General features: G+C 38.3%; 1 protein-coding gene across 11 annotated transcripts in view; it reads right to left on the bottom strand.

Annotated features, from left to right (window-relative positions):
* Positions 1-1,456: 1,456 nt before the first annotated feature.
* The window catches only part of NAV3 (neuron navigator 3), a 526,195-nt gene continuing 504,380 nt past the window's right edge, over positions 1,457-23,271 (bottom strand). For 10 of the 11 annotated variants that reach the window (XM_039570170.1, XM_010413726.4, XM_010413727.3 and 7 more), the window contains 12 exons: positions 22,647-22,800; positions 19,566-19,740; positions 15,726-15,823; positions 14,990-15,085; positions 14,574-14,742; positions 13,610-13,845; positions 11,487-11,641; positions 10,581-10,652; positions 9,949-10,145; positions 9,178-9,296; positions 6,296-6,499; positions 1,457-4,135 (listed from right to left, as the gene is read on the bottom strand). In XM_039570170.1, the coding sequence (XP_039426104.1) occupies positions 4,016-4,135; positions 6,296-6,499; positions 9,178-9,296; positions 9,949-10,145; positions 10,581-10,652; positions 11,487-11,641; positions 13,610-13,845; positions 14,574-14,742; positions 14,990-15,085; positions 15,726-15,823; positions 19,566-19,740; positions 22,647-22,800 (1,795 nt within the window). In that variant the 3' untranslated portion in view covers positions 1,457-4,015. The remainder of the gene's footprint in view (positions 4,136-6,295; positions 6,500-9,177; positions 9,297-9,948; positions 10,146-10,580; positions 10,653-11,486; positions 11,642-13,609; positions 13,846-14,573; positions 14,743-14,989; positions 15,086-15,725; positions 15,824-19,565; positions 19,741-22,646; positions 22,801-23,271) is intronic. The other variant, XM_010413719.4, reaches the window with a different exon arrangement.

Below are 23,271 nucleotides of genomic sequence, written 5' to 3'. Positions count from 1 at the left end.
TTGAAATACAAATATACCCAAGGCTTGAGTAGATGTAAACAATGTAGCTGTAAACAGGAAATCTTCATGGAAGGTCCTACCAGGATTCAACAGGGGTCTGCTCTTGACAAAACATAACTTACTACCTTTGTGTACAAACTGAAAGACAAAGTAAAATGACAGTGCAGGTTTTGGAAATTATGGAATCTGGTGAAGTCATAAATTAGACAGATGATAATTGTAGAGAATTAATCATTTAGTAGGGTGGGCTGATTTGAATATCCTGTTTTAATGCAGATAAATTTGCACTCATACATCTAAGGAAGAAAGAGCATAGTTTATATAGACAGGATTGGACTAAGTATTTCAAAACGATAGAACATGAAAAGAAGTCAGGGTCTTGGTAGATAATTAACTGAACATGATCTTGCAGTGGGATGATGCAATTAGAGACTGAATGTCAGCCCTGAAGCCTAAGCAGGGAAAATATGAAGTGGGAGTAGGAAGGTGATATTAGTGCTGTTTATAGCAAATGTGAAACCATGACAGGAATGCCATGTGCAACTCTCATACTCACATTTCAGAATGGACTATCTGATAAATCACATAGTCAGAAAGTCCTGCCATAAACATGTTGAGGTCTGAAAGGCATGACTTACTGTGAAAAGCTAGGAATGAGCAAGCTGCCTGTCTCATCAAAAAGACAAGCAAAGAAGACTACTGTAAAAGATATAAAAGATGTTTTTGATTGTGAGTGGCTTTTTAGTATAAGAAGAAAGAGCGTAACATAGGACAGTATAGGATATTATTCTCTTGAAAAAGTGATACGTAAGATCTAACTGCAAATAAAACCCTTAAAAATCCAAATCACCCAGTGAATAATTATCCATATCATTAACAAGGTGATGGATCTTCTACTCTCTTCTGATATGTCTAAAGGTCTTTCCTGGGATATTGCACTTTCAGGAGAAATTATAGGCCTGCTGCTGAGACTTACATCTTAGGTGCTGCAACTTGCAGGAACATGATCTCTTCCAACCTCAAAGTCTACAATTAGGCGACTAACACAATTCTACTTCCTTTCTTTGAATTCTATCAAATAATATTGATGTATACCTACTGAGGAAGTAGCTCTGAGTTCTTTGAGTTTCAAAATAAGGCATTATACTTCACAGGTTTTGGACAGATTTTTTGTCACTAAAATCAATAGACTTGTATTTTAAAATAATCCTGAGAATGGGGAGATTGTGAAGTTGTTTCTGGATGGCACAACCTGTTCCCACCAAGGACACAGCAATTCAAAAATCCTGCTGGATCACTGGAACTGGAAACAGTACTAAATTTCGTTTCTACAGAGATTAGTTTTGCTGAATACAGAAAAATCACATCCTTCAGTTTGTCACTTTGTTTTCATGTTCATATACTTGAAATAATATCTACTGTTAAGTGGTCCTGACTGCAAAAACACCAGACTGTGTTTTCAATAAATAATTCCACTTTAATGGCAAAGTAATAATTTAGACAGATACAGTGTGCACACCTGCAAAAAAAAAAATACGCAAGCTGGTTTACAAGCTAGAGGAACAATAAACCAATAGAAAATACATCATCCAGTTAAGTCCGATGACACCAAATACTTATTAGGGTTTTACAAAGACTACAAAATTTTTCAGATGATTTATTTCACTGTTTCTATTTACAAGATATGTTACATCAAAAATGTACAAAATATAAAATGTGTACAGACAAATGTTTCACAAACAATTTCTGAGTTGTAAACTAGGTGGACTCACTGAGATGTATTGCAGGAAGTTTTGTATATGTAATATTGTGTGTTTGTGAGCTAAATATGGCAGGAAAAGATTTGCAGGTTTGCTCAGAGCACAGGTACAAGAAAGAGCAGCTTTGCTTTAGTTCTTTGAGTCAGTCAAGGTGTATGAGCTGACATTTTGCATCAGAAATGGATTCAGATTTGGGGGGCACGATGTTGGTCTGACTGAATCGTACATGCATAAATTCAGAGTTTTATTAGGGCAATAGCACCGTGTAGGAACCTCTAGATTCAGCGATGCAGCTTAGTGCCATTTGGAAACTGCATTGATTTCTTTAAGTTACAGCAGGTGGCCACAGAGCGGCCATGAGGAGTGGATAGCACCAGATACACATCCCAAAGGTAACATCCATGGAGGTGTACAGTACATGACTACACAATGCCAGAGCCCTTAGGTACCTTCTTGTTCACGTGCACCTATTTTAATCTCACGGCTCTTGTGGTAAAAGAGTGTTTCTGATTACTCTGAGCAGTCCGGATGCAGTCTGGCTGTAGCCTGCCGTGACATATGAACTTAACACATTTTCAGACTTTTCCCCCCAAAATGTATTGGCTTCATATAGATATTGAAACGTGCTGACTGTAGCATTGATAGCTCCTGCATAGTCGTAACAACTGTAAGTACAGGACAAACACACCAGGTAATAACAGCTTTTAGGTTTTGCATTCTGTATTTGTTTGCAACATACAGGAAATCTCAGCAAGTGAAACATCTCTTAACACCAACAGAATAAAATACAATTTTTTTTTGTTTGTTTGTTTTTGATTTGATTTGTGCAAGGCTTTTTTTTCTTTTTTTTTTTGTTTTTTTTCTCTTTTTTTCTCTATATTTACAATACCCACCCAGTAGACTGTGCAAAACCAACCCACTTTTACAGTATAAACTCTTCCTCTTCCACAGTGGACATCACTGCTTCAGTGTTCTTTTATGCTGAATTCTTCATGTACAACTATAGCAATCAAAACAACATGCTGAAACTAGAAAAAGAAAAAAAAAAAACCCATATATTTGTGCTCATGCTGCATCAAGTGCATCCAGCTCTGCTGGATAAGTATTCAAAACATCTATCCTCCAAAAATTCCGTTCCATGGGACCAAATGGATTTGAGCCGATTTTGTCAGCATTTAGGTGGCAGTGAAAGTGGGTTTGGGTTCCTTGTGTACTTCTGAGGGTAGGCAGAGAAATCTATTCACAAGATAAAAATATTATATAGCAACTGTTCTTTCTCGTATCCATTACTTTAAAAAATCATGATATACAGATATGAGGCTACTATGTTAACTGATGTTTTCTCATTAGTAAATGAAGAAAAAAACAGTGTAAATTACCAATGGTTTAGGAATTAAACCAACTGTAAAACTGTTCTAGAAATCTGTTTTAAGGCAGTGAGACAGCACCATAAGAAATGTTCCTTCTTTCACTGAAAAGGCTCAAACAAACGAAGCCCTAAAAAGCCTTTAATCAGTGTTGGTTAATAATTGGTAGAAAACCGTTGTTAAGGAGTGGGCAGGTGGTTAAAAAAGACCCTTGTGGTAAAAATAACTTTATAAAATCTGTGACTTGTGTACTAAAAACTTGATGGAGCGCATCACCGTGACCATGGCAGTTAGAATTAAATTGGCACTTATCCAGCATATCACAGTCATGTTTTCTGGTGATTGCACAATACTGTTTGTGCTTTCTGAGTTACTATCATCTTTTACTCATTTTGGAATGGACAGTAGTGTATAACACAAACACCACTGCCGTCCTGTGACCAGCACCATGTGGCACAACAGAGGTTAGAAGATAATTAGGAGACTGCATTGTTCATGCAGCACCTCAGGGTAAACTAAAGGAAAAAAAACCCAAAGAAGTTTCACTGTAAACTTGTACAGAGAAACAGAGAGAGACAAAGAGAGAGAAGGAGGATAAGGGAAAAAAAATATTCCAGTTTGGCTAACACGTGTGCAATCTGCTCAGATGCCCTTGGTCTAGGGCACTTTCCAGTTGACAAATGGAGTCTCACTTGGCTCCATAGGTATTGAAATTAAACTAATTCAAGCTTTCCACTTCAATTTTTCTTCCTGACTTTGCAGAGTTAGGTCTCCTGCCTACCTACAACACACCATTCTTACTCAGAGACCTCGATGTGCTGCTTTAATACTGGCAGTGGTCTAGTGGAAACAGATTTTACCATCATCCTACAGCAAGATTTGTCCCTTTCAGAGGGTTGATTCAAGGGATGAATCCAAAATGTCGTCGTGGTGGCTGGTGCTATCACTGTCACAGCTCTGCGCACTCGAATAGTTGGCTGCCTCTTGAAGCCTCATTAGCATATTCATCTGAAAGAAGAAAGCAATGTTTACACAATCTCGTCTCATTTAATACTGCAGTGACCGTGTTAAAATTTAATTAAGCTCCCTTGCTGTATGAGGTGTGCTGGTATCTAGGTGAGAGACCATACAAAAGGATTTCAGAAAGGGCAGGGTGATAGTGGCTCCTATTGGCACTCTTTTCATTGCCTTCTGGTTTTTAAATAGAAGCTTAAAGGTCCAAAGAGGGACACAATGGAGCTGCCTGATAACTCTAATTCAGGGGTGAGGCCAGCTGCAGCTGCAACACTGGCAGAGGAAGGAAGCTGTATCTCAGCTGGACATCTGGGCCCATATTTGGAGACAGTCAAGCTTCCAGATAATTTTTGGATGGTGTAGATGATTACGCTGGAAAAGCAACTGAAAACATAATCACAGTAACATACCCCCTCTACAAGAGAAGGATGGGGAGGGAATGAGAGAGGGTGGACTGATGCCAGCTGCTTCATAAATGAGTCCCATCTGCTCTTGAGGGGCTGACCTCAGGAGGGGAACAGCAACAGATCCTCCTACCCAGGAGAGTAGAACCCCTCATAATTTAGGGATTACTGGTACCTGAAATCCATCTGAAAATCAGCAAATGGCAGCATTAAGACCCAGAAAATTACTTGGATGCTTGATGCCTAACTCTGTATAATGGTCAGGATTTTATTTATAAAGCATCCACTTCTGCCAGCATGCTAAGGACTGCAAGCAATGTTGAGAGTGTTTTAGTGTTTTTCACGGAATAAATACGCTGTTGTTACAAAAAGCAATCAAAGAAAAACCAAAGAGAAAGATGCATTCTTATCTGTGTTTTAAACCCCTATTTCCAGTTTGTTTGGAAATCCTTACATCTCTATGCTTTCAACTTGCACGGTGGAGTTTTCTCTAGGCACTGAACAGTGTTCAACACTTTTGAGTAGCTTTTGCTGAAGCTTTGATAGGTATCCCATGCTTGTGAACACAGAATACCTGTGGTGGGTGTTCAATACAGCCTGCACATGATGTGTCCTGTTTCCACAAGTGCAGCGTCTGTCCACCCATGAGCTCCACTGCAGGTGGGGGCAAACCCTCCAGTCACAATTTCCAAGCTTCTGGCATTTACTCAGGTACAGATGCTGACCACAGTGTGCAGGGAGCAGGGGTGAATGGACACTGAACTCAGGCTGCCCATGTTTTCACCATAGTGGAGACTATGCTGTGCTGGAAGCCTGTCCAATACACTCGCTCAAAGCCCAAATCACAGGGTCAAATTATCACCTGAAAGCTTATGGAATGGGAGAGGACCTCAAATTAGATGATTTTCTGCACTTCTTCAGGGTGCAAGGTCTGTTTTTGAACATGAAACAGTGAGGCTGAGGAACCATTTTCTTAACACTGATAAGAGTTAAATGCATTTTTCTCTAAGAAATTCCCTTTTCCAAGGGCTGCCTGTATTCTAGAAATACAGTTCTCTAAAATGCTATTTTGAATTATGATAAAGGCAGTCCACAGAGAAAGCACTACACAAGAATAGCAGTTCAACACATGCATTTTAATAGTCCATTATCAGAGGAGGCAATGGTAAACCCACATGTCTGGGATCATATTTAAATAAAACAAAACATGGCATTGAGGGAAATCAATTTCTTATCATTTAATGCCACCACACTTGCATTCCTTTTACATTAAGACTGTTACACAGTCATCAGTTATCTTAAAATCTTCTGAGAAATGGGAGGATGGCTAATTTCTATTTTCACTAAATTCTCTATGATAGATAAGTTAGATAATGTGAATATCGCAGTCCTTCATTTGTATAATGTAGATGAACACCCGCCCAATGAAAAATGATGTTTTCATGATAAAATTGATTATAAGCTGCTGAAGAGTGGTACCCAAACAATATAATGGTGAAGACCTGATACATGGTACCAGATACCAGGTACATCTGGGCAGATGGGAAATGCAAACAGTACAAGGACAAATTAACATGTTGTTGATACATGCCTTCCTGCTTCCTTTCATTTTCAACATTCTTGTAAATTACAGGAGGATTAATTTTAAAAGCCTATTTTGCACAGTAGATTTTTACTGCACAGTGTACAGTTTAACATGTGAGAGTAAAGTGCATACTGAAAAGCTTTTTCCCAAAAGTTTGAATCTTACCAAGGGATCCCCCTCTGTATCAGTCTGTGGAACATGCTTAGATGTTGTTCCTTCTTTTGCTGATGCATAACCTTCATAACCAACATCTTCGGGTCTTAACTGAAGTAGTGATGGCCACTCATGCTGTAGAGTTGCAGAGCTCCATGGATAGGTATCAGCTACCCACTTGGAGGGATCCTCCCAGGGTGCCCTCTTACCGTACATCTATATTATGGATATAACACAGGTAAGTACTCTACAGAGTTTTCAGTATCAGCTGTAACAGCAGAAAAAGAAGTTATCACAAACATCTAAACCATTTTAGAAAGAGATCTGCTTTCAGATGTTCTCAGTACTCAGGTAAAATAAGACCTTAAGAAGACCTGATCATCTCCACTAACGCTCCTTCAATACACCGAGTGGCTGCAAGTTGGAAAACACTCAGTAACTAGTGACACTTGTAGACAACAGCAAGTTCTTGATACAGTGTGAAATGAGACCTCCAGGTAATTTGCTTAAAGCATATCAGTGAAATTAACACAGACCTATCAAAAGCACTCAGGTTAATTGGATTTTGTTTCAAGTGAATTAGAAGGTGGCAGTACAGATTGTTCACTTCTCCTAGTAAAATGAGATGCTGAATCAGATGTCTGTCCACATCCTAAGTGTGAGAACTTTTAGAAGGTCAAGAGAAGAACTTCACAAGGGATGTATTTTTCCTTACTGTGAAGCATAAAATGCTTATGAATCTGGGAGGAGGACAGAGGAAGCAAAAATGAGAATACTGTAATTATAGGATATCTGGTAGCTTCCTCACTAAAATGCATCCCTGCCTGTATTGCTGTTCACAAGCAACAAGTTAACTGAGAACCCCTTGGCTGCTGCTTTAAAGATTTCTTTTAGCAGTGACAATGACACACTGGGATGGGAAGCCATTCACCAGGGCTTTTTGTAATTTCTCCCATCTCAAACAGCCTCACACCATCCAAGAACACCCTGCTATTGGCAGGGCATGCACTCATGGAGGATATAGGTGGGCCGCACTCCTAAAGGGATTAAAAGAGGGGAGGACTTTAGTGATAAAGGCAGAGTGATGAGTTGTGCTTATCACTGCAACACCTGCTGCCAGGAACTTGCTGAATGCAGAGTTCAGGTTAGGCAGCCAAGTTCCCTGTATTAGGCACAGAGGTACTCAGACTCTTTCTGCCCTACACTGAGGCTAGGTTGCTAAAACAGAGTTCTGCCTAAATAAGCCAAGAGAAATGTTCCTCAGGTAGGTAGCAGCCTAACTCCAGACTGTAGCACTTCCCTTATCTGAGATTAATAGCAACTAAACCTTTTCTGGAATCTAGAGCAAGGCTTGTAAATCCTATGTCTGACAAGTGAGTTTGCAAAGTACCTGACTAGAAAGGCAGTTTTTATCCATCTTTGGTTCCAGGAGCACTTAATTATATGATATAAAGGATTTCTGTTTATTATTAATAATTTTATTCTATGGAAGCCATCCAAAGCAGCTAAAAATTGGTACAGCTCATGAAACAAACATATTTTCTTCTATATGCTGCCATCTTCTGCTCCACAACTGAAGTTTTCATTTAAGCAGTTACCCTGTATGCTTGGGAAAATATGAGCATGAAGAATACCACTGCATTTTTATAGCTGGTCTAAACAAGTGCTGTTAATCTCACTGTGACTGTTCTATCAAATGTTTGGCAGTATTCTGTACAAGGCATAAACACTGTAATTCCCAGAGAGATAAGCAGTTTTTGGAAAGCATGAGATATTCAACAGGCAAGATTCTAAACCTCCATCGCATCAGTATGTCACTGTGTCAATACAGGTGATAAAGAAACTGCAGCCGCTTACATAGCTCTGCCTAGTCCATAACAATCCCCTCTGCACTGTGTAGTAATTTTTTTCAGTGTAATGTGTGGAACAAAATGCCTTTCCACAAAGCATCTTTTTAGAGGACGTAGAATTGCAGTGCATAAACAGAAAAAAGGAAAAAGGGAGAAAGCCAATTAAAGATAGGAGGGGAAATACAAAAAAAAAAGAATGGATTAATGTAAAGATTTAGGCTTGCTCCAGAGATACGGAACTATCTGAAATCCTAACCTCCTCTGGTATAACCCGGAGTTATCCTTCTGGGGAAGACCTCATTGCAGCCTTCCAGTACTTGAAGGGGCTTGTAAAAAAGAGGGGGAACAACATTTTAATGTAGGCAGATAGTGATAGGACAAGGGAGAATGGTTTTAAACTAAGACAGGAGAGATTTAGATCAGATGTTAGGAAAAATTCTTTACTAAGAGGGTGGTGAGGCATTGGAACAAGTTGCCCAGAGAGGTTGTGGATGCCACATCCCTGGAAGTGTTTAAGGCCAGGAATTAGATGATCTTCTAGGTCCCTTCCAATCCAAGCCTTTCTATGATTCTATGAAAACATCCTTGCTCACAGCTTTTCCCCACATGCCTGTGTATCTAACGGTCTATGTAGGTGGTAGGAGGATTACACAGACCGAAGCTATTTTCTTGCACTAGTGTAAAGCTTATTAACCATTCCATTTAGGGGTAAGCTGAGACTGCCTTGACTCAGGGAGACAATCTGAGCTGTATTTAGCCATGCTGGGAACTCTTTAAACAATGGAAAAACCCCCACCTTCCTCCAGTCACAAAGAAACCCTCTTCATAAAATACAAGATATGTTAGTGCTGGAGCAAACAAAGCCAAATTATGTACCAGAGCAAGAGCAGGTCAAAAGGAATTTGAGTCTGCCTTCTATAACTCCTCCAAAGAGTTTCCTCTTGCAAATGCAACAACATTCATACCAGGATGCATTGTTTAAAAATAGCTTGGAGAAAGCCTTTGAAAGCAATCAAAAAAACTTCTAGGAAACAAATGAAATACCTGAAGTCCTTCTCTCACAGCTTCCAGAAGATACGGAACCAGGGAATAGTTCCAAAGGTCTGTGAACCACACTCTGGAGCCATCAACATCCATAGGGCAAGGGAGGAAGAGACGGGGACCTGAGCAGTCAAGTTGTATATTAAAAAAGGTAGAACTAGGAAACACACTTAAAATAATCTTCTCAAAATTAAAAGAACAGTACTGGAACAAGCTCAAGGTAAGAGAATACTAAAACAGGACTACATTAAAGGAGCTAACAGTCTTCTGTTATTAAAAATGAACTGGTGGATATATTCCTTAGAAATTTGCTGATAAAAAACTGGTGTCATTTAGTTCAATTTTAGGGCCTGATGAACACTTACAAAGCTATGTAAAAGCTGACATCTTTGCTAACGTAGTAATTCCATTAAAAGACCTCAGGTATAAGGGTTTTTATTGCTGTAATTATACTGCAGTGTGAAAGCAGGAGAAAAAAATAAGGCTTAGGAAAGTTACTGTTGGGGTAATTTTTTTTAAATTTAGTTTTAAAAATTGTGATATTTTACTTGAAAGTATTTAGCAACAAAGGAAGCTCTACCAGGAAATATATATACTCTCTCATTAAACTTTCCATTTTCTTTTCAATCTCGATGACAACTAGACAAATTCCCTATACCTATGTGGTACTTCCCATTGAGACATGGCAACTTTAAAAAAAAAAAAAATTCTTCACAAATCTCTAAAATTCTCAGCCTGCATCCTTATTTCAAACCATTCCACCAGTGGACTCACCAATGGTTACATCTGAAGAGCTGTGCGTTTCTAGGAAGCTGTTGAGATGATGCCATGTTTTGGGGATCCAGTCAATGATTTTCATAAGCTCATTATTGCGTATGTTCTTTTCTATTTCAGTTTCAATCAGTTTCCTTCTCAGATATCTGCCTAAGAAACCTTTAACAGGCTCTGTGTGATTAGCACACAGCACCCACCTGGGTAGGAGAGATAAATGTCAAGCAGCCATGAATAGAAAATACATTATTTCCTCTTAAACATATAGATAAAAGTAATATCATAAGCTTCCAAGTCTCATTAGTAAGCAAGTACAACACTGCTCCAATAAACCTCATTACTGTTCACTGTTTCCACAGAGCCATTTCAGGTTCCAGCAGGAATTCAAGACACTGCCGAAGACAAATGAAATGCAGGAATGCAATCATCTTCAGCAACTTGCTAGAGGTGCCAGACAGTAATTTTATTTCTTTTACTTTTCCCCAACACCATTCAGAGACCCATCAACAGAGGAGAGACACTGAAACTGAAATACTTTACTGTGATGAGACACAAGACCAATATTTGTCAAAGAACTGGGCTTAGAAGCAGTGAGCTGCGCAAACATGGCCACAGTAAATACAGAGTGAATGTACCTGAAATTGTGATGCATCTCCAGATTTGGTGAAGAAGAAACTCCCTGGTTCATGGTTCCAATAATATAGGGACTGGAAAGATAAAAGCAGTAAGATTTTTTGAGGGAGAATTTATTCAAATATTCGAAGTATATTCCTTCTTATTTTCTGCACTAGGCCAATTTCAAGAGTCTCTGGATGTATTGTAGTCATATATTTAAAATATTTCTGAGGTACCCTTTTTAAAATGCTTATTGTACGATTTCCCTCTTTGCATATATGTAGTTTACTAGCGCTCATCTGAAAAAATAAATGAAGCAACCCTGTCTTAATGTAACTCATAATTTGGCAGTAGGCTTAGCTTTTTAATTTCAAAAGCCAGTGAATGTCATGAGACATTGCATGCAACGATTTTATGAAGGGAAGTCCCTCTGATGTCACCTTTACAGCAGAAATAACCAATGTTACACGGCAGTAAAAGTTCTAGAAAACATTATTTTTACTCTTGCTTGAGAGTAAAGGACAGTCAGCCAACTTTGTACTTATGCACTGCTCCAGGAAAACTATGGGAAGGGCAAATCTGCTAGAAACACAGCTGCTTCTGCATGGCATGGTTTATCCCAAATTCCACACTTACAAAGTGTAAGCTGTTCTCATGGTACTAATGAGAAGTGTTTATGTACATTCTTAAATTTCATGGTACATTTACATCTTACTGAGAAGCATGGGAGTCATGTAAATGAAGTGAAGGAGCCAACTAAGTACTTGGCTGAAGAGGGTTAAAATTATTGAAGCACGTAACAGCCTTGCAGATGGCCTATGGGAGTCTAAATGTTCACTGGGACATTTTATTTTGCAAAATAACAAAGAGCTTTTACTGTTTTAATTGCAAAACAAGTGCAAGGAGAGAGAAGAGGTAATACCTACCATTTATTGTATTTACAGTTGAGGAAACCATTGAAGATGTCACTTAGTGAACTGATGTGGTGGAGGTTATCAAGAATTATGACGACAGGGAGGTCAGCACCATTGTTGTCAGCACTGCATTGCTCAGCTAGGTTTGCTAGATATTGTCGCAGATCCTTCCATAGAATTAGTAAGAAAACAAAAATAAAATCACAAAAAAATGCCCCAAGCCCAGAAAAGATTAATTCAATTAGACCATAGATGTAATTTCACTGGAAAAAAATTTGGGAAGATAAAATGACTGCTAAAGAGATTTCCTTCTGTGGATCGATCACTCAGCTGGATCGGCACATGCAGGAAACCATGCTGCTTATAGAGGGCAACACTGAACCACATCCTAGGAAAAAGAAAAGTGCTAAACACAAGGCAAATGACTGAAGCATTCTGAGTTGGTGGATATATTCCTTAGAAATTTGCTGATAAAATAGCTTATCTCCAGAGGAAAATAGTTTACAATAAAGTATGCCATTTCCAATGGGCTGAGATACTCACGTTAATTTTCGGACCTTTGTTCTTACGAATGCCACATTCATATAACAAAAAACCCCACCACACTGTCACACAATTTCAGTATATTGAACTGCTGCTTTAGATATCTCATTTTTCAGCACTCTCACCGAAAATCTCCCTGCCCTCTTGAGGATGCTTTATCACACCTCATAATAAAATTTGTGGTGTAAATTGTTTCCTGTCAGCTGTCTGGCTGCTGTTTAGTGTAGAAGTAAAAGAGAGCTTTCTGTAACCAAAACATTTCATATTTTTGTCAACACTTTGTTGCTCTTGAGGATCTGGGCTAGTCAAGTTTTACAGCTGTATCTCTAGAGGTATCTAATTTTGTCAGGGTTGGAAATACTCAGTATCATGGACAAAGTTCCTATTGACATTTTATTTTCTGGATCAGGGATAGCCGAATCTTTTCTTCTTTAATGTGAACATGCACCTTTTTTATTTCAAGAAAGATTTTTCTTTGCCTTTTTATGATCAGGTGTCTCTCAGGGAACATTATGGGTTTCTTCCATGGAATAGTACCATCTGTATTGTACCCTTGGTATTTGACAATGTTGTTTTTTGGGTTTTTAACTCAAAAGTTCTACATAAATTCTGATAGAAGTAAAGGAAAAGGGGAAAAAGCCCCCAACCAATCCAATCCCAAAAACAACAGCCAAACACCAAAACACACAGATCAAGCAATTTACCAGAAATCCAAAAGCTTATTCTTTTGTGGGACAATTTTCTTTACAGATGTGTATGATATAACAACAAAACATAAACACATTCCCTGCCAAAGTAAATGGCATCACAAATCCTCTGTACAAAGACAGTGAAAAGCAGGTTTTTTTGCCAGAATGGTCCTCTTGCCCCTTTGGGATCTTCTTCCTTCTTACATTACGTTAGCATTCACTACGTTCTGTGTAAATCAGAAAGCTTGGGGCAACCCTTTCATTTTTTTCCCCCCAGGTACCAAGTTAGGAGTACACCCAATTCAGGACAGCCAAGTGAATAGCCTTATCTATGGCTAGCACAGTAGTCATGCTAGAAGCCTGATAATCTGAGCCATGTAAATCATTAGGAATGCGACATGATGTGTGAGGCAATTTCAGTATGGTCAGCTTCCTCACTGATGCACACCAGAAATCATGATGGTTGTATTTCTCCAGTGCTGATTAAGAAACTGAGCCCAAGACAGTAATTCCAAATCCTCACTTTGAAATCTTTGTTAACAAAGGATGATTTCATCATAATAAAAAAGCAAGTTACACTAGTATTACTATATATCCAACCTTCTGACAAAGAAATTACAGACAGTCCAAAAATTTAATTTACATAGGAGTTGGACTCTGCATCTATACTTAAAGTGGGTTTCCTCAAGAGGGGAAAAATTGAGTCTTCCTTGACAGTGCTCCAGTGGTTTGTTTAGAACAGAAAGATCTGGCCCCTGTACATCACTAGGATTGGAGACTGAATTCTTGTAGGAAGAAATGCTAACTGAGCAGCAAAAGATAATATTAACACAAATTAATAGAATCCGGTCTGCATCATCGCTACGAACTGAGCAATAGGTTATGTTTTCAACTGTAACTTACCTTGCTTGACTTGTGATCTATGTTAAAAGTTGCAATTGCATCCTCAGTTTTTTTTCTGCCAGATTTAGTTATAATATATTCAGCCAGCCTGTTAGCTAAATAGGTCTTTCCTGTGCCACTGGGTCCCGACAGAATAATTCTGCGATGCTCCATCAGTAAATTAAAGTACCGTTGGGTAATTGGCTTAGGAATTAATGTGTCAAACACAAAACTATCCAAACTGTTTTCTTCCACTCCTGGGGATAAAAGAAAAGAAAAATGGCCTGTCTTATCCTTGCTAAGGTAGTAATTTGGCCCAGCACCTGATTGTATCAGTGCTATGCCCAAAGCAAGGTAAGACACATCTTAAATCAAATCCCTACTAAGGACTTCTTTGCTGTGGAATTACTGATATACTTCCACAAAAATTAAACAGCAGTAGTGAGTTGAGATGAGTGGGAGAGATGCAATCAAAATAAATGTGAAGAGAAGGCTCAGTGAGGCAAAGATACATGTTTCAGACATTACTGGCAACGATGACAAAAAAAAGGTCAAAGTGACAGCCACAAGGGTTACCAGTTGTCACACCAATGTATGTAAAGTTCCCCTGAAGGTCCCCTCTCCCCTCCAATAGCAAATCCCTAGAGCTTTTGAAATGTTTAGAATTTTTCCTGTGAAACTGAATAAAGCATAAATATTTCTCATTGTAATCTCTGTTTTGGGTTTCATTTTTTTGCCACTGTTTAGAAATCTGTACTTTGGTGTGATTTGGAAGTCAGGCAGGGGAGGACAGATATCCCTAGATTTCCCTCAAAAGGCCGCAATGCAATAGTTATTATGCAATGTCTTACAGACAGTTTATGTGATAAATGTGTCCTCAAACTAGAGACAATAAAGATCAGGTGTAAGAAAAACTAATATGAAAGGATAGGGAACTGCAGTGTAGGACTCTACAGTACCTGCAGAAGTATTCTTTGGGTTTTACCTTTCAGGTTCACAGTGATGACGTTATTATCTCCAACCAGATATCCACAAGGCAGCAGTTCAGGCACTTCTGGGCTATGGGCTCTAATTACATCCCCTATACAGTAGCTAGCAATGCAGTCAGAGCTTAAACCCAGGCTAGTAGTTGGATCCACTCGAAAAATATACTCCTGAAATTAAATGAAAACATAAAACATAAAAATATTTACTGAATGAAAGCAATTTGGAAAACTGCCTATAGTCATAAGAAAAAGAACAGTGACATTAAGAATAAAGCTTAATAGTGGTGTTAACTATGTATCAAAAAAACCTCAAACCAAACCAAAAACTTGGCAAGACAACTCAAAGAATACAGAAATTTTCTAGCATGAAACAGAAAATTGTAATAATACTTAAGCTAATTTTTCAGTGTCTTACCTTAAAGAGACGTCTGATTACACCATCTAAAACATCCCACTTTGTTTTTCCACTGACTCCAATTGATCCTATCAGGTATGCATGTGGCTTTTGATCCTGGAAAGAGAGATTTTTGGAAACTAGACTAAAAATGGTGCTAATTTGTTTTCTATGAAGATCCATAGTTTTCCCAATGCAGAATAAGAATATTATTTAGAATATGATGTTACAACTTTGGTAATAATCTCTGTGCCAGAAATAGGTATAGACTGTATTACTTTGGTACATCTTTATAAAGAAGGGAATATAGAATCTTGTTCTGCTCTTTGATTGCATCTGTGTCTTTAAAGAGATGACTAAAAATAAAGATTGCACGGTATTTATAATTTTTTTAACACAGAACATGAAAACACGACAATGCAATTTCTCAGCAGCAAATTCACAGTTGCACCCTAAGGAGTCCAAGGCACAGATCTAACTTATAATGACTTTTAAATGGAGATAGAAGTCTCAGGACATCCTGTTACTAATTAAACTGAAAATTGGTAGTGTCTAAGCTACCACAAAGGCAGAATGAGGCCATATAACATTAGTCTATAGAATGTGCCTCCCTGTATTGAGCATATATGACAGAGAAGAGAGCTGCTACCTATAGGAAATTTCCCTTCAGTTCCTTGCTTAAAATACCGAAAAAAATGGAGCTACTACGTTCCAGTATTTGCTTGAGCTATAATTCTGCTCTGGGTAATGCACTTACCTTGGCTCGACTATAGCCCTTGTTTATAGTGACTAAGATTTTGACACTATGACCATCTTTGTGGAGTGCTCCATCAGTGACATCATCCAACAAAATATCTGCATTAAAAGAAGGGAAGTGATCAGTCTGACAAATCACATCAATTCTGTTCACATCATTAGTTCAGTATTTGTTCAAAGGATTTTTTGGTTAAAAAGAAAGGCTGCCATGACAACAACTTGCAATTGTTATAAACTGTACTTATTCCTAATTCACCATTTCTGTTGGAGGTGACAAAAAAGTTACCAGTTGTCAATTTTTGAAGGAACATTAGGAGTTTTAATCATGTAAAAATGAATAGAGAATCCACAAATAAATAAAATCTTGCATTATAGTCTTGTCTTTGCTTTTCCTCTTGGAACTTTTTCAAAATTACAATATGTTCACAAAGTAATGTTGTTTAAAAACTAAATTAAGTTTATGTCTTTGGGCACTCAGCTGTCGCCTTTAGAATGTTTTAAGAAGAGAAAACAAGAAATCCTTGCATTGATATTTTTGCTGTTAAGTAAAACAGCATTTAATTTCACTTTCCAGATGATTCCTTTATCCTCTGTACATATGGCATGGATAGAAACTTTTTCACCTCCACTAGAAAACCACTTTGGATTCCTCCAGAATATGGGACTCTATTTTCAGCCATTCCTCTAAGGAAAGGTTTCATTTTTCTTGGATGTAAAGAGTGATTTTGATCTGCTCTGCACCTCTGCTTCTACCACTTCATTAACTCCTAAAATGAGAAAGTTGATGTATTTCTATTAAAGGCTGGGCCTACAGCTTTATTGCAAGTGATAAAACTGCTGCTTTCTTCTAGAAGTTCTCTCTGAGGTTTTACTGTTAGACATTTAAACTAACTATAAAATTAGATGAGATTATGGATTTGCATTTTCTTCAAATTTGCATTTTCTTCAAAGGCCAGCACAGTAATCCACTAACCTAAGCCCTGTTCGTTCTTAGTCTGAAAAACATTGACTTCATGACATAGTCTGCACAAGGTCAGATTTCAGCCAAATTAAATGAGGTCCCAGTAAGATTCAGTCACAGTTCAAAGGAAAACCAAAGAAGGCTTATGAATATAATTTCAATTAATGTATTAAAAAATTAGCTTTCATGTAAAAAGTTTGATAATTACATCCAGATCTAGAATGCAGATTCTGCTTTTTTTTTTTTTTAATTCATTGAACAAAGAAGCATTTTTTTCTTTTTTTGTGAGCTTTAATAAATCTATGCTTGCTTTTTTCCAGGCACAGTTTTTCTGTGTCACCACTGAATGTTTCACTTCACTTGTCTTGTGTTTTGGCACATTTGACAAACCTTTGAGCAAATCTAAGAGCTTTGATAATATCATAGTTTGTCTGAGGGCAAATTATGGTACAACTGATCCCCCTGTGAAATTTTTCTATCTCTAAATGACCCTTATGTAGCCCTTTAAATTAATTCCTCTTTAAGTCTTTAGGAATGAGGAACCACTCTGTAGCAAAAGAACAAATTCCGCTTTATAAGAGCTCTCCCTCTCACTGATACAAGGGGCTTAGAAGATGCCCAAGGGCCTCTAATTTCATGGTGGTACAAATTGTTTTAATTACCCCCTGCCAGGTCTGCTTTTTAGGCATGCTATGATCACTTCAGTTCAATTCTTGTCTGAGCTCTGGCACTCTGGGCCAGTCTTGTACTTGTCCTTGTTTGCTCCTTTCACTCCAGTGACTGACTGAAAGAGGGGTGTCTGTAACCATCAAACCCCTTCCCAGCTTGCCACTCACACTGATCTGGAGGGTATCATCATACCCTTAGCAAGTGACAGTGGATAGCTTTGGTCATTTCCAGATGACCATCACTGATTGGAGACATTGCTTCCAGAACATGCAGCGGCATTTTTATAATACGAAGAGCCAAAGCCCTCAGTTCTCTCAGCTTAGTCCTCATCATGATTAACCTCTCCACATCTCAGAAACTTTTGTTCAGTAGTACTCCAGCTGTCCCAGAAATCCCAAAAGACTTGGTGGTAAGCTGTCACCCTTCCAAGTTCTCTGGCATGGCAACAAAATGATCATCGCAATGATCAAAAATTCTGGATTCATAATCAAATGAAATTCTCCACTCCTCATTAGGCACCCTTTTATCTTTAATTTCTTATAACCAAAAGTAATTACTTTGCATGTGAGAAAAACATTTAGAACAATAGCACAGAAAATTACATAAAGCTTATGAAATAATGGAATCATTTAGGCTGGAAAACATCCTTAAGATCATAGAGTCCAACCACTTCTCCCAGCCATCCTGTTCTCCTTCTTCCAGTTCCTTTGCCTTGTTTTCTTCTTCTCCTTCCTCTTTTTTTCTCCCAGCTTTTATTTTTTCTGTTCTTTTGCTGAACACTTCCTCCTAATTTTCTTCTTCTTCATTCTTTATCTTATGTTTACCTTCCCTTTACTTTCCCCTGTTCCTCTTTACCCATTGAATTTTCATCTAGTTCCCCCTCCTTTTCTTCAAACTCTTCTTCCTACATGTTTATTCCTGTATCTAGACAGAGTTAGTGCCAAGCAACAAAGTGCTAATGGCTGCTACTCATGAGAGACATTCTATAACCACCATATTGAAAAAAATTCTGTAACTTTTTTTGGTGGTTTTTTGTTCGTTTGGTTGGTTTTTGCATTTTTTTTTAATATATGTGGATCTGTGAGCAGTTAAATGTTTTCTCCCTGCTTTTGCAACACCTCAGTGCATGCTGAGGCCCAGTTCAGACTCCTCCATGCTAAAAGTTAAACCTTTCAAAGAGCTGGAATGTAAATAAAAAATATACCAATTTTCATACAAAATCTGATATTAACCAGAAAAAATGTTCAAATATCCGTGTAATCAATGACTGGCAAGATAATATGACTAACCGCCAATCCAAATTATAGTCAGTCAGTTTGGCATATTCCCAGCTGTACTCTTGCCTAGACTCTTTCCACAATTATTAGCCACATTTTTATTGCTTCCAGAGACTACACTGTACTTTCTGTGGCGTCTATGCTAATGAGTGCTGCTCTGCTCCTGCTTTGCTCCCGGTTCTAATGTTAGAGACAGCACTTCTGTTTCTTGGCTACATTATCAAAACAAATGTAGAAGGCTTATTATCATAAACTCCATGGCATGGAAAATAATCAAATGTTAACATTCAGGATGTGGACCAAAGTTCTGCTTGCTTTTCTTCATTCACAGAACACAATGAGAGTCCCTAATAAGCCAGGAGAGGTTTGACTCCAGTGATAAATGGTGATTTGGTTCAACATAGGCTAACTAGCTGTACCAAATTAAGAAAATGTAAGGGATAAAGCTAACTGAGACCACCTTCTGCCTCAGCTGCAAATACGAAGTCAAGTTAAGGGAGGTAACTGAATGATCAAAGATCTGTAAACTAAAAGAAGAAAGTTTCACATACTATAGTCATATTTATCCCATATGGGCAAGAGAATATATCAATACAGTTGTCAAATATACTTCAACAGATATTCCTTTACAAACAAATTGTAAACTGTATGACCAAAGAGTATCGTAAACTATGTAGGTAGAGTGTCATAGCCTGGAACAAAGCAAACATAATGAACAGTCTGTTACTGCTGTTCAGGGGCTTCTAAAAGCTCCATTTTTCAGACATGGCCACGAGCATTCTTCCTCATCTCTGTTACTGAATGTATATCCAATGTTAGCCTGAGTGATATGAGGTATTTTAATTTTCAGAAATGCTGCTCCTATTTGGCCCATTTAGAGGCTGAAAAATTCTTACTAACTGCAGAGGCCTGCATGTCCCCAAAGTATGCTCACCTGATGTAACAGATTCTGTGATGTTTAAATTGTTCAGAGAAAGTCCCAGTGACTGCCGTGATGAAGAAGATGATGTGCTGCTTGATGACTCTGATGATGGCCGGGCAGGCTTTCCAGTATTTCCAGTCTCTGCCTTTAAGCGATCATTTTCAGCTTTCAATATCTCAATTTCATTCTACATACAAAAGAAACCAACACAAAAGCACAGGAGGTTATTCTTGTGGAAAACCAATGTCGGTGGCTATTCTGGTGATGCTGCTCCCCTGACCTAGTTAATTGGTTTACCACTTTCACAGCAGAGGTATAACACAGTGAAAACTGGATTGCCTTTACTTCTTAAAAGAAGAGGAACCCCCCCAATAACCATGTTTAGCTTTTGCCTCAAGATAGATCCTAAGCAATGTAAGCTTCAAGCTTTTGTTTTTATTGTAGAGTTGACCATAATGTGACTGTGGTGAGAATTTTCCCAGCTATCCCCATTTTTTTGAGGTACTTTCTATTGTCAAATACCTTAGGCAACAGTCAGTTAAGAAAGTTACTGGATATGTCAATGTTTCCAAAGTCACAGGAAATTATTACTGCCTTTGAACATAAAATTTAAGCAGTAACTTCATGGAGAAATTAAATTAAAAATTAAAAATTAGAAATTGATAGTTTAACAGTTTCATAACCATTCTTGCTATCAAAGAAGACTTTTTGATCATTCAAACATGGGATTGTTCACAGAGCAGTGAGCAAACTCTATGACGAAAACACACAGTTACAGATGAATCAGAACAACTGGAATTTTTTTAGCTAAATCCTCTGTGGTGCCAAGTGATTATTGAATGTACAATAATAAAATGAAAACTTAGCCTGACAACAGCCTGGTACCAGCAAAATCTAGCTTCCAGTCGCTTCACAAAGCACATTGCAAAGCAACTGCTTATTCTTGCAGATGGTTCTGCACATCAAATTTAATTCTATATTCACTATCACCTGGCTAAAAGTCCCATTTTTTTATGGAGGCTGCACAGCTATATTATACAAGTAAAAACATAAGGGATAGATAGCATCATAAAAAACCCTGCTACAGCTACAAAAAGATCGGATCACATATGCAAAGGTGAGGAGTTAGTGAAAGGGAAGGGACAAACCAGCATAAAAGTAACAGAAGGTAACAGATGTGTGTATCAGTTTATTCTAGGGTTCAAATCAGGAGCTACTCTGCAATGTACGCCAACTAATTACACAGCCTTAGCAGTCTTCAATTTACCTGACCTTTAGGTTTTTAAGGTGCTTTGGATATAAAAGTAATCATGTATCACTTCCATGAGTCCTACTTTTTCCCCTTACCAATCCTCATCAATCCTCTAAAATACCACAGTTTGGCAACTGCAAGGTGGCGGCCTGTCCTTTTGGGAAAACTTCAGAAGTGGTGATTACCAGTAACAGCATCTCAACCAGTTGCCTCTGCCCAAGTTTGAGGAAGTTCAGACTTTGGAGAACTGTGCAAAACTCCAGCAAACTTCTCCCTCTTGGGAGTTCACCTGGCTCAGGCACTTGTATCCAGTATAAAACTGTAATTGGATGATAAGCCTTCACATCCGTTTCTCCACCATTGCAATTAATTGTATTCTATTCCTCATAGTTCCTTAAAACCTTTCAGTGCCTCGAGATCAATGTCTTACTTATGTCTGGACAACTGAAACCATATTTACGGACCAGTTCTTGTTAAGTCTTCCCTCTAATTGAAGTTCAGCCAAATAATCCCACAGTAATGTTGGAACTCAGGGTGTGAACACCTGGGAGGATGGCAGGTACCATAGATGTTTAAAGATGTGGCTGAGACTCATGTAGGCATGTTGTAAACAAAGAGGTCTAGAAAAACATCAGGCACACCATTTCTGTAGTTATGAAATCAGGTGCTATGGGCATCTACGCAAAAGTGCCTAAAGGTGCACCTTACCTAAGCACCCAACGCAGAGCAATTCAGCTGGCAAGCCACTGGGCTGGATTCAGCTGTGCAGGGGTGGGTTTCCAGTGGCATAACAAACATGGTCTTCCATGGAAGAATGCTAAACCTACATGTCCTGCGCAGATGCAAATACTTGAGGCTGGTTCAAATGGTAAGAAGTGCCTATGCTCAAAGAACTCCATTTCACCCTCTGTACCTATCTCAGGGTAATTTTAGGATAGCCCTTTAGCCCTCACTACTACAGGACTAAAATTCAATTGACAACAACAGAAGTTTATTATGCAGCTCATTCCTAGACTTTTAAATGTAGCCATCCCTGTCTCAACCTGAATATCCATCCATGACCTTGATTCTGTTCCCCAAATACAGACTTATATTGCCTTCAGGAATGACGTAAGTACGTTAGCTGTCATTCCAGAAGGGCCCAGTTCTACTGAAGAACCTATGTCATACTGTGTGGATATTACAGATCATTTTGGGCACCCACCATGGTACTGGGTATTTGCATGTAAGCAACAGAGTCACGTCCCATAAAGCTCTGTGCTCCACTGAAGAACATTGCCATTCTTTTTGCATCCTATCAGCCTCATGAAAAGGAAAATCTTCTAATGAAAAATGCGTTCACAAAGAATTGGAGCAGTGTCACAAAATAACGTAGCAAAATTTTATGATGCTGGATACAGTAATTAGTTCAATTTTACATTCTTTGCCTTGGCAAACCATGACTGAGTTAGGAATCAGAAATGATGGAAGAGTATGCACATAACATCCTGGCCCCCTCCATGGCTCAAGGATTTAAAACGCTGTAGAAATCATTTTTTGATCTGCTTCTCTGTCATGTTGCTTACTCCAGTCACAGGCTTGAATTGATAAATATCCTTTGGGCAGGGATTATGTCTTCTTCCATATCTCTTAAGCACATTTTAGGTACTAATACATATGCTAAGAATGTCTTTATTATAAGGTGAACACTTACCATACCCAGCCTTCAGAATTACTGTCAATCTAGGAATTTACTTTGTATCGACAGTTTTTTGGTGCCTGAAACAAAGTACTGGGCAAGGAAATACACCAGTCATACCTGTGGTGTGCATCTCTGTCATCACTTAAGCTACTGCACTGACCTGCATGCGGTTCATGGCTTCCCGGATCTGATCCAGATGGTGTGCAGAGCTGAGGGCTTCCAGACGAATGTCCGTTAATTTTAGCTCCTTCTCCCTCAGCTCGCTTTTTAGCTGAAGAATAATTTCAGCCTCTGCCTCTGTGCACTCACAGATCCTAAAGAGGAGCAGGACACAGGCAGGAGATTAAAGGAAGGTTCTCTCCCCAAAGCAGTGTTATTATTAAATATCAAAGTACAGAAAAATGCTTGCTGCTGTGAAACCTATGAAGTGAAGAAAGAAACTTATCAAAGAAACATGAAAATGATCAAACTGCAAATTAAAAAAGGAAAAAAAGCCCTCTCCAGAAGAAGTGATCAGATTGCTTTTTAGCTTTTTAGTTTAGTTCACTATGGTGAAAAACAAATTCTTAACTACTTTTCAGGTATCTTTTTTTAAGTGTCTATCATCCATTGGTTTTAACTGGATTTTATACTCACATAATTTCTTTGGTGCAAAGTTTATCATTATGTAACAATTGTCAGAACTGAAGTGCACTGATCAAAGTGTACTGCTGATATTTATTATTTGTTAGGCATCAATATTTTTCTCTGTTTTGAACAGTACACAAAGGGACAGTCCTTGAATT

The sequence above is a fragment of the Corvus cornix genome, chromosome 1A (assembly GCF_000738735.6).
Source record: "Corvus cornix cornix isolate S_Up_H32 chromosome 1A, ASM73873v5, whole genome shotgun sequence".
In the NCBI taxonomy this organism is placed as follows: Eukaryota; Metazoa; Chordata; class Aves; order Passeriformes; family Corvidae; genus Corvus; species Corvus cornix.
The sequence above is the reverse complement of the archived record's forward strand: the minus strand, read 5'-3'. Positions and strand labels throughout refer to the sequence as shown.